Raw genomic sequence first — 12,101 nt, forward strand, 5'->3', positions numbered from 1 at the left:
GCATGATTGAATTCACGTTGTTGTTAAAAACAAATAAAGTTATTTTGAATTTCAGTAACTTAAAGTCTTCCTCAGAATCCGACGAACATCTCTGAATATCTCTGAAGTTTCATGGCAATATCGGCCGGACGGGGAGTTCGTTAGGAGACAGCCTAGACAGACATCGAAATTTTTTATTAGATTTTCTATACGCTACTTTAAAGATGGAAAAAAGAGGTCATACGAAAATATCTTGATTGAAAGCTACTCACCTCATTTTAAATCTTACCTGCGACCTGCGCGTTTGTCTTTGTTTTTTAGTGGTTTTTTTCTTATGAAACAATGTTTGAAAGCACCACTAGATGCTGGTACTAGCACCTCGATGATTCACCTCCCTGATCCCTCCCTCCATAAAGGAATTTCGGCCACACCACTTCATGGCCATACATCAAGTAGACCTTGTTTGGGATAAGCAATAAAAAAATAAAAAACCACTCAAAAATGGCGACTTCTTTGGTGACATCCAACTTGCAATCTGTTGACCGAGAAAAAATTTATCTATGGATTACAGAATTAACAAATCCTGAAACTCGTGAAAGTGCTCTTTTTGAATTAAGGTATAATATACGAATTTTTCTAAGCGATTAGGATTTGTTTCACTTTATCGAAGCAAAAGGTCCCGGCTTGTTGTTGTGGATTCGGCTTTATTGAAAAAGCATTTGCCATTTTTACATTCCAATTACCAGCAACAAGTGTGTTGTCTTGTTAGGGATAAGGTTCCATTTTCAAATGTTTGTCGATTGTTTCAAACATTAGAGACATGATGTCTTCCACTAGCTTTTTATTAATTTTTCATTTCTTCCATGCAGTAAAAAGAGAGAAGTTGTTCCTGATTTGGCTCCTATGCTGTGGCATTCATTTGGAACTATAGCAGCTCTATTGCAAGATATTGTAAGCATTTATCCAGCAGTAAGTCCACCTACTCTTACTGCTCAACAGTCCAACAGAGTTTGCAATGCTCTTGCTCTTCTGCAATGTGTTGCTTCACACCAAGAAACCAGATCTGCTTTTCTGCAAGCTCACATCCCATTATTCCTCTACCCTTTTCTGCACACTGTGAGCAAAACAAGGCCATTTGAATATCTTCGTTTGACCAGTTTGGGAGTCATTGGTGCTCTAGTTAAAACTGATGAACAGGAGGTTATCAACTTTCTTCTTACAACAGAGATAATTCCATTGTGTTTGAGGATAATGGAAACTGGATCTGAACTGTCCAAGACTGTTGCAACTTTCATACTTCAAAAAATTCTCTTGGATGAAACTGGTCTGGCTTACATTTGTCAAACTTATGAGCGCTTTTCTCATGTTGCAATGATACTTGGTAAAATGGTTTTATCATTGGCCAAAGAACAGTCAGCTCGTCTTTTGAAGCACGTTGTCCGATGTTATCTTCGTCTTTCTGACAATCCAAGGTAAGGGACTTGCAAAAACCAAAAAGGAATTTTCGTATTGATATAAAATTCGACTATATTTTCTAGGGCTCGTGAAGCGTTGCGACAATGCCTACCTGATCAGTTGCGTGATAGCACTTTCTCAACATGTCTTAAAGATGATAAGTCAACTAAACAGTGGATGGCGCAACTTCTAAAAAATTTGGAAACTACTAATGGAATGGTAGATCCCCGAATCACCGGTTTGCCCTCAATGACTCAACCATGAAATGTTAAAAAAGAATGAATGCTCTTGTCTTGTCTCCAGCGAAAAATCGATCAGAATTATAATACAAACTTGCTGTATTGTTTTTTATTGCAACTAATTTTGCGGTTTCTGCTGACTTATTATATAAATTATAAACACGTGTTTCAGAGAATGTTAAATTTACTTTGAGGATGTTTATTTGAGGATACACGAAACGGTGATTTTATTTTTGTTCAGTATAAATACGCAATATCAATTTGAAGTGTTAGTATGTAAAAATTAGGTTCAATTTACTAACACGAAAGATGTAGCACGGATGTAGTGTCAAGACGGTTCAACCTATCTATCTGTTGCAATATATTGTGACGATAAAAATGTTTTTGTCAACTGCCACCTGCCACGATAGCTTTTGCGCCTTTTGGTCTTAATTTTTGAGTCTTAGATTTTTTAAAAATTGGTTCAAGTATTGAAAAATTACTTACTATTTTGTATTTTTGCAAATAACCGAATATTATCTGAGTGCACTACCGTAAAAAAAGAAATTAGGTCAGAAAATAAATGAATAGTGGGAATGGAAAATAAATAATATCAAGTTCGTTCGCGCAACCCGCAATTTGGGAACGTATTACCACTAGAACTTAAGAATCCGACACTAGAACGCGACACTAGAACAGCAATTTTTTTAACGCGTCACTAGAACTAGAACTCGACACTTTAGAACTTTCTGGTGTATCGATGAAAAGCATTGATACACCACAGATTCCAAGTTCTAAAATTTAAAATATTATCTTTAAAAAAAAAATTATTATTATAAATGCCGGGTGAGTGAATCGGATGAGGAGTTACTTTGGAATCTTGGTGATCGCGACACCTTGAGACGGGAGTTCAAATCCCCGGGGGAGCACAATTAGTTGCTCTCACACCCACTGACGGCGCCACTGAAAATGGTTATATGGTGACTAAAGAAATGATTAAAGTCGCACGGGATAGTATATATAATTAAATTGTATATAATATCTGTGATATTGTCTGATGGTATGTTTCCTCATGATATCATGTTGTCATTCACCGCTGATGTGAACGACCGACGTATGATCTCTAGTCTGCAAAACCCTGGCTCACTGTAATACAGTAAGCTTACACGATTATCGGTACGGTACCGGTAAGACGGCCAAACCATCTTCACATTTTTATTTTTCATGATTGATTAAACGCGACAAGGTCGTGTTAACTTTTTAACAGCTCATTTGTGTAACTTAACACACGACAAGAATACAGAATCTTTGACTCGGATTACTTGTTTTTTATTTCTCTTTCGCAAACGCAATCACTATATATACACTTGAAGGAATTACTACACTTAAACTTCATGAAATGAAAAAGGAAGGACATGGAAAGGAAATTAATTATTCGGTTAGGATTGGATGACACTATACAGAGAGAGGTTTTTTCATATGAAATGTTATACTACATATAACCTTTTCTGAGTTTCTCATTTCGTAAAATATGGGGAATCCTTTTTTTTATATTATTTTATTTCATCCTTTCATTCTTTCCTTCATGTTGCCGTCGTCATTGATAGATTCCTCTTTTCTATTCATACGAACAATTTTATTTTATTAATAAACTTGACGTTTCGTCAAGTTGACATGTAAATTTTGTTATTGCCCAACCAGCGCCAACTCAACACAAGTCCAACCTGCTCCAGCCAGCGACAGAACAGGAACCAAAACTATTTTAAAAGAAAGTAAATATGGAACTGCCTCTCGAACTGGTTTGCATAACAAAACATGAAGCGGAAATACATTCTACAAAACGGGACAATCCATTATTTAGAAGATTAGTGAGTTTTGTCAAAAAGGCGACTAATAATTATTTCCCCCAAAAATATCTATTCAAAGATCAAGCTGATCGTACAGATAACCACTGATTCGTTCTTCATCAGAGTATAGGAATGCCCAGCAGAGAGCCTTACACCCATCACTGAGCTGGATCGTTGTTATACACTATACCATATTAGTAATAACTTTTATAAGGTGTATCGGCTATTAGCGAGTTACTGAACGTCATACGCTGTTGTATTTTTAAAAATGAAACAAAATCACGAACAGCTTGCTATTGCAGGTAAGACATTAATGCAAAAAAAATGCGCATCAATTGAACAACGATTTTACTATACCCCTTCTAGATGGCGTATTTTCTCCTACCCGCAGAATGTAAAATGAAAAGACAGACTCGTTATGTCTTCATTACATAATTAAAAGCGTGTATTTCATTTCCTACACACCACACACACAATAGTAAGAACAAACAGGACAAACAGTTTTATGTTACAAAAAAAACAAACAACACAAACCACGGTAACATTCTATACAGTCGATTGAGAGACAATACAAATGAAAAGGCGATCGACGCTTGGGGGTGGGTTGACACAACCTATTTACAATCGACTACGGGCTGCTGCAGTTATAATCCCTTCGCATCCCGCGCAGAAAGTACGGATGACTCCTGTTGTTCCAGGTGGCTATCGTTGCATTAGCGCTCGTCCAACGGTAACAATAACCACAGCGAAGAACGAATGTGAGGGAGAAGACAACCCGACGATGGTCGATCCGGACGGCCGTCGAACCACATGGTAGGATCACGACCGACGCTGTCTTTTGAGTTCCTGTACACAAGAGAACGCGAGCTTTGCGAGTCGACGGCGACGATTTGAATGGACGTTGGGCTGGAATCGATCAAACCTTGAGCAACATGGCACCATTTAGCAATGAATACGGCAAACGATCCCTCTCGTCCTCCCCTCTCTCCACACTAAAAAAATATCCCGCCGGAAATGGAGAACAAATTCTTGGAATACAGCGGACGATTTGGAAACAAATGTCATCGAAGGAGACGACACAGCAAACAAACAATGTTGGTCTTGAGGATGCCAGAGAATGGCGGCTCGATGACGAACGCGTTGTCATGGTTGCCGTCCACAATGTGGTAGATGATGTTCGCATTGGCGCCCATATCTCCATCAGTCGCCGACACCTACGACGAAAAGGTGATTAAAATCAATGAACTTGACACTCAAACGGACACAAGACAAATGACGTACCTGCATGACGAATGTTCCTTTGTTGTTGCCTTCCCAGACGGCGGGTGTAGCTGTCCTGCGTGAACCGCGGAGCGTTGTCGTTCTGATCGAGCAGATCGACCCAAACGGTGGCGTAGCCGTAAAGGGGCGAGGCTCCTTCGGCCTGCGCCACGACGATCAGCCACAGATGAGGTGCGCTCTCAAAGTCGAGCCGTTTCTGGTCGCGGACGCGGATCAGTCCGTTGTTGGAGTTGATTTCGAAGGTGTTCTCCTCGTTGCCGCTGCCAAAACTGTAGGTGACCCTTTGGCGACGCCCGTCCGACCGCACGGCCGACACCTGGATGACATCTTTGCCGACGGGAGCGTTCTCGCCCAGTTGGACATGATAGGTGGTGTTCTGAAAGCGGAGTGCCACCTGAGACGGGACGTCACTCGATCCGGCCTCGCCCATCCCGACGCGGATCTCAATCAATCCCGTGGAGCTGAGCGACGGCGAGCCTTTGTTCGTGGCCAGGACCTCCAGATGGAAGAGGCGGCCCGATTCCATCGTCAGGGAATTGGTGGCCGTCACGACACCCGTGCTCGGATGAATGCGGAATTTCGAGTTGGACGGCTGATTGATCAGGCTGTAGACGACCTCGCCGCCAGGGCCTTCGTCCTTATCTTCGGCCACAATTTGAAGGAGTTGCTGGTTTGGCTGAGTGAAAGCCGGGACGTCGGCGGCGAACGGGTATTTGACGAAAACCGGCTTGTTATCGTTGACGTCAGTTATGGTGATGTGGATCTGCGCCTTTTCAGAACGGGCGTCGTAACGTCCACCGTCCGTGGCTCGGACCTCGAAAGTGTAGCTGCCCCGTCTCTCACGATCAAAGTGACTGTCACAATTGAAAATGACAAAAAATAAAATAAAATGTTTATAAGAAAAGAGAATTTTTGAATTTCCCGCTTATATTAATCTTACTCGGTGGTGTTGAGGGGCAAGTCAAGTAAGTTATCCGAGCAATCGCGATTCCATAAGCATACACGGGAAAAACCCTCTACCGGGAATCAGTTCGAACTACATTTCCCGTGTATGCTTATTATGGAATCGCGATTGCTCGGATAACTAACATGACTTGCCCGAAGACGCCCGTTTCGTTGTCGATCTTGAAGAGCCTTGTTGCTCAGCGAGTAGGTGATTTTGGCGTTAGATGTGCTGTTAGATGTGACCACTAGATGTGCTGTGTACCGGCTAAGTTTAAAGAAGGGGATGGGGGGAAATAGTTACACTAAAGACATATAGCTCGAACGCCGGCCTAGAAGTTAAGTAGGCCATGAAATTGTATGCTTTTTGGCCGCTACGTGGTGTTGAGGGAGGTTTATAGACGCGGTCAACAGATGGCGAATCAAAGCTTCAAACGGCAGGTTCGACCGTTCATCTCATCCGTAAAAAAAGCAAAAGAACACTAAGAATAATAAGTAAATAATCGAAGAAAAAGTATATCTTAATTTTTGGTGTGTATTGTGTTGATCGCCGTTTTGACGGTTTTGTAAAATGCAAAACACGAACGCAGCTACAGGAAGACCTCCCTTTCCTTCTCCGGGGAGTTCTATGCGGTTCAACTCTCCAAATTACCCTGTAAGTATAGTTTCTGTTGTCTTCAATTTTACAGTACCAAACCTTGATGTCATTCAACTTTCATTTTATCATAGCGCCCGGCATTCAATCAAATTCAAAACCCTCCAAACTCTACTTCTTCAGCAAGTCCTACAATGATGGGTCAAAGACCAAACATGATTGGGAATCCAACACCTCCAAATTCCTATAGTGGACAGCCTGTAAGGCCTGGTGGTCCCGGAATGAGCCCCCAAGCTTTGGGACCAGGGAAGAGACCTGGTGACATGAGAGCTCCTAATCAAACAGGAAAACTGTAAGAAATCAGATTATTTCTTTGTGTCCTTAACATCCAAGTATAAATGGTTTATATGTAGTGAATATGGCCCTAACAGTGCAAAGAAAAAGAAAAAGCTTGCAGACAAGATTCTTCCACAGAAAGTTCGAGATTTGGTTCCTGAATCTCAAGCTTACATGGATTTATTGGCATTTGAAAGAAAATTGGATGCCACTATTATGAGAAAACGTCTCGATATTCAAGTAAGTTGATGTAAAGATTTCTTTTACACGTGTCAGTAATACTTTTAATACTTTCGTTTCAGGAAGCTTTGAAAAGACCCATGAAACAAAAACGAAAATTGCGTATTTTCATCTCAAACACATTCTACCCTGCTAGAGAAATGGATAATACTGAAGATGTTGGCGGAGGAAGCGGGGTTGCTTCTTGGGAACTGAGAGTAGAAGGACGACTTCTGGATGATGCTGCCAAATCAGATCCCAATAAAGTCAAACGGAAGTTTTCTTCGTTTTTCAAATCTCTCGTCATTGAGCTTGATAAAGACTTGTATGGGCCTGATAACCACCTTGTGGAATGGCATCGAACGTCTACTACTCAAGAAACGGATGGGTTTCAAGTAAAACGACCAGGAGATCGAAATGTACGGTGTACCATCTTACTTTTGCTCGACTATCAACCGCTGCAATTTCGTCTCGACTCGCGTTTGGCTCGTCTTCTTGGCATTCACACTCAAACAAGACCCATGGTAATCTCTGCATTGTGGCAGTACATTAAAACTCACAAACTTCAGGTATTATTCATAGCTGTTACAAGCCATGTGTCAAGAATAATCTATTTTTTTTTCTACTTCCTTACTACCTTAGGATCACCAAGAAAGAGAATTCATTCGTTGTGACAAATATATGGAACAAATATTTGGATGTCCTAGAATGAAATTTGCTGAAATTCCACAAAGATTGAATCCTCTCTTACATCCCCCTGATCCAATTGTTATCAACCATTTGATAAGGTACTTAGAAATGAAAGAAGAGACCATTTTCCATCTAATATTAATTTTATAATTTTTTTCTTTCAACAGCAGTGTGGAGAGTGCAGATCAGAAAAAAACTGCCTGCTATGACATTGATGTAGAAGTTGATGATACATTGAAAGCCCAGATGAATAATTTTTTGCTTTCTACTGCAAGCCAGCAAGAAATTCAGGTTTTTTTTTTCTTCCTGTCAATTACTTTGGCATGTTAAAATATATATAATTTTTAATTTGTGGATGTAGAGCTTAGACAACAAGATCCACGAAACGGTTGAAAGCATTAATCAACTGAAGATCAGTCGAGAATTTTTCCTTGGATTTGCCCGAGATCCGCAGCAATTCATAAACAAATGGCTTTTATCTCAAACAAGGGATTTGAAGGTAAAAAGCTAAATAAAAAAATTTACAAAAATGTGTTGGATAAATTTAAACGATGTGTTTTGTTTGTTTGTTGTTTTTTTTTCAGACTATGACTGACATCGTAGGAAATCCCGAAGAGGAGCGACGTGGAGAGTTTTACGAGCAAAGCTGGACCCAAGAAGCCGTTTGCCGATATTTTTACAGCAAAGTTCAACAAAAGCGTGCCGAATTGGAACAGGCATTAGGCATTCGTAACAATTAGAATGTTACTACTAAGGAAAACAACTTTTGGTTGGACATCGTTTATGTAAGCCAACTGTGACCAAGTGACCGCAGATTAAAAGAAAAATCCGAGTTGCTTATCGTGCATTTGCAGACTGGTAAAATAACAAGGAAACTTTTAACTTTCTTCGAGTATCGTGAATCCTAATTTGGGTCTAAATACATGGTGTCTTAAAATAATACTTCATCATTACTATTGTTTGCCACCCACGCAAGTAAAGAGATTCAGACCTCTCGATTTTTATTTATTTTTTTATTTTTTTGTTTGTTTGTGTGTTTATGCTTTTCAATTTTTACCGTGTGTCCAAAATCTAGGTAGCGCTTTTTCCTTAACTTAAATTCGCTTAAATTTAAGAAGGAAATTTTAGGCAGTGCAGGGCTCATCTGATCTATCTGATAATTTTAGAATAGTCATATGATGCCATGGGTGAACACATTTTTACTAAACTCGTAGTAATTGATGCATTAATATCAGTCTGGTTTTTCTACTGTGCTCGAACGCCCGACCCATTCAAAACAAATAAACTATAAACTATCAAGGGGCTGTTGAGTAATCGATAAGTATTGGGGTCATGGGATCGGTTCAATATTCCTTCGATGAAGAAATTGTTGTAGTAGGAAACTGATAAATTGATCTGATTCGCCAAGTATCTTTATTTGCGCTTTTCATTAGATAGCTTGTTGATTGAATTACACAGTGGAGTTCCGTCGTGTTGCGTGAGTGTTTAGAGAGAATTCATCAAAATTCGTTCTCTGTAGCCGGTGAAAAAATATTCTAGTTCTAATTTATCTACAGATGACACGGAAGAACAACGGCCGTCAATTCGATTCTGTGGTGGAACGTAGATCGTGATGTCTCCGACTCACATCCTGACAGCGGCGCATTGCATGATTCAGTAAATAATAAGGACCCATTAATCCACCGATGCGGAGACAGAGATGCAGCGGTGATGGGACGGATTATTCCAAAAGAAAGAGAAGCTATTTTCAAGTAGGAATTATAAAATGATAAATTTTCAAGGTGATATGGCTACATTTTTTTAAATAATAATTTTTGTAAGAATATACTTTGTCATAATCACGGCCACTCATCTGGGCGACCCTGGGCGACCCTCTGTTGCCTAATAAGTCGGCCAAAGTTAAATTCCCTTCCTACATCCCGATTTACACCGATTATTGGATAAACTGTACAGAAATTTGGAAACAAATCGTTTAAACACGAATTTCTCTTTTTGAAATTGAAGAGACGCGTACAATAAATTTTGTTTTTGGGGTTATAATTTTTTAGCGAAGAATTTGCAAGGGAAGGACGCATCCTAGAAGCCATCCCTTAAGTGACGAAGAATTTTATTTAGCGAAATACATAATCATGAAATCATTTCAACCGTATAATACAATTTTTGAGGCACAAAAGAAAATATTCAGTACATAGCAAACTGCTGATAGAATTTTGATTGGGGGGGGGGGGGCTGCATGCTACACTCACATTCCAGACCCTTATTGCAAGGGTAGGACGCAATTTCCCGAAAACTCCGAAAAACGAAAACTCTTAGGCGTCAGGCGACCTACTTTAAACTTCTTTCTGACACACTCGTACAAAGATGAGCAAAAAGGCCGTTTAGAGTTTCAAATTTATATATTTCTAAATATTCATAAAGGGGTTTATCAAATGAAATAAGGGAAATTCATTCCTCAGACTAAAATCGTTGCCATTTGTAACATTATTGTCGCACCATTCCATATAACCATTTCTGTAACCCTGCAACATCTTCATCACGAGTTTTCAGTTTTGAGCGTTGATATATGATATGCAAAAAAAAAATACTTATTTTCTTCATTTCAATATATCGTAAATGTGCGGGAATTACACAGACTAATGACCGAATAAATTTTGTTTTCAATGGTATTAAGAGTCTTTCGTTTCGGGTTCGTACTTGAATTATTTGGTTTATCGACGTTTATCGATTTAAACATTTCATTCTTCCATCAGAACGCGGACCTTTAATTCAGCATTTCCTTTATGGCCCTCTTATCTTTATGAAAATCCAGCAGATGATTTCAGCACGATATGGCTGTAGCGTGTAGCCATTTAAAACTATAAATAGTGTTTGATGCGGTGTAAAAATGTATTTTTGCAATTCGCAACCCGAATGCCTGATATAGTGATATATCATATATGTTAAGATTGATTTCAACTTCTTTTCGCTTCTTTTCCTCCTACGACTCGCTATTGTCAAAGCCGTATCGCCTGTCACATGACGTATGCAGAGGCGCCTGCTTACGCAGATGTATCAACATCGTTAACGCAGATTGTTACATTTTAACAATTTAATCTATACATCCACGAAGCATGCATAGCTATAGGAATTGTTTGTTTTTTGTTCGAGAACAACGATATGGGTGAGCAGCACATGCGAGCGCATGATACTATTTGAATACATCCCCGTGTTTTGCATATAGGTTACAGAATAAGTGTGTTATGAATATTTCATGCTTGTTATTCAACTAGTATTGCCGCTCTAAAAAGATGGAAAGCAGGTGCATAGGAATGTATGTGTTTCACAGCTCCATGCGGTACAAAATTTTCTACATACAGATAGTTGTGAGTGTTTTAACGCAAACATAATTTATTTTAGCTACTTCACAACAAATATATGTTCCAAATTCACTTTTGGTCCTCCCCATCTTTTGCAGTTGCATGATGAGTACAAATGAAAAACTAAAAAAGAGAAATATAATGCTATCCATATGCTTTTATATCCAATTATACTTTTCAATTGGGGATCCGCGTCCGCTGCGGTATTATACAAATTTACATTTCAGTCCCAAATGCACCAAACACCAGACATATCACAATCATTCTAAAATTAAAGTTTTTAAATTTGTGTCTTATTAGATGATATTACATGAATGGAATGGTATGGAATGGTCAAAGTGGTATGAAATAATAATGTTATTATTTCTTATTCATTGTACGGCAAAAAGAAATTCTCTGTTGATATGTGGGCCACAATTTTTCCATCGGTTTTTCAACATTTTTTTTTACATGAACGAACCCTTGAACGAACCTTTACATGTTACACTGTGTGTTATAAGCCTGTTTGCTATAAAATATACTAGTATATGATAATAACTGTTTAATCTCGAGTACGAGAATATACAACGTTAAGTTTCGTAAATTAAACGGAATCGAGTGGAATATACTTTCAGACTGCATACAAAATATCGCCCTGCCAGTCTGCTACCCCACTCAACTCAGCTACCAACTAACGGTAAAGTGCACTTGCTATTCAGTTTGTTGCTTGGTTGCTGTACATTGAGACAGTCAATTTGCTGCATCCCCAATTGTCTTGGTTGATTGATGCACTTGGGAGAGTAGACCGAACAGAAGGCCTAGGTACCGACTTCAAACAATGAAATATGGATTCAAATTGGACATTCAATTTTGTCACGATTACGTCAAGAATTATAGCGACCATCAGCCGCCTACAGTAAATTGTTCATCAGCTCATAACTGCTCACCAAAACCGACGAGACGATCTTTTCTCTTCTTTCCTCAATGCGCCCAAATGAAATACAAGTGACAGTACGAGCGAAATAATAATAACTTCCACGCTAGAGAGATCTATGTGTGGGGAAAGAAAATGACAGGAGGGAGGGTGACAAAGTTACTGTAGTATATTTTTTAAAATAAAATTTTGTATTCTTGTATACTAGTAAGAATGATATAATGAGGTACTATGGGGCCGTACATGAACCGTTTTACGTTATAAATTAAA

General features: G+C 39.1%; 2 protein-coding genes and 1 pseudogene across 2 annotated transcripts; 2 read left to right on the forward strand and 1 right to left on the reverse strand.

The window, feature by feature from the left end:
• The first annotated feature begins 409 nt into the window (after positions 1-409).
• On the forward strand, positions 410-1,795 carry LOC124341871 (CCR4-NOT transcription complex subunit 9-like). Its single transcript, XM_046794823.1, has 3 exons — positions 410-596; positions 849-1,451; positions 1,518-1,795. The coding sequence occupies exons 1-3, from the start codon at positions 481-483 to the stop codon at positions 1,696-1,698; spliced, it is 900 nt and encodes a 299-aa protein (XP_046650779.1). The 5' UTR covers positions 410-480; the 3' UTR covers positions 1,699-1,795.
• Positions 1,796-3,926: 2,131 nt separating this feature from the next.
• On the reverse strand, positions 3,927-6,037 carry LOC124342093 (annotated as a pseudogene).
• Positions 6,038-6,125: 88 nt separating this feature from the next.
• On the forward strand, positions 6,126-8,502 carry LOC124341820 (brahma-associated protein of 60 kDa-like). The gene is made up of 8 exons (XM_046794767.1): positions 6,126-6,377; positions 6,452-6,669; positions 6,731-6,893; positions 6,956-7,441; positions 7,515-7,660; positions 7,730-7,853; positions 7,924-8,061; positions 8,147-8,502. Exons 1-8 carry the CDS (start codon positions 6,294-6,296, stop codon positions 8,300-8,302), a joined length of 1,515 nt encoding a protein of 504 aa, XP_046650723.1. The 5' UTR covers positions 6,126-6,293; the 3' UTR covers positions 8,303-8,502.
• The last annotated feature ends 3,599 nt before the right edge of the window (positions 8,503-12,101 follow it).

This window comes from Daphnia pulicaria, chromosome 6 (assembly GCF_021234035.1).
Source record: "Daphnia pulicaria isolate SC F1-1A chromosome 6, SC_F0-13Bv2, whole genome shotgun sequence".
Classification (NCBI taxonomy): Eukaryota; Metazoa; Arthropoda; class Branchiopoda; order Diplostraca; family Daphniidae; genus Daphnia; species Daphnia pulicaria.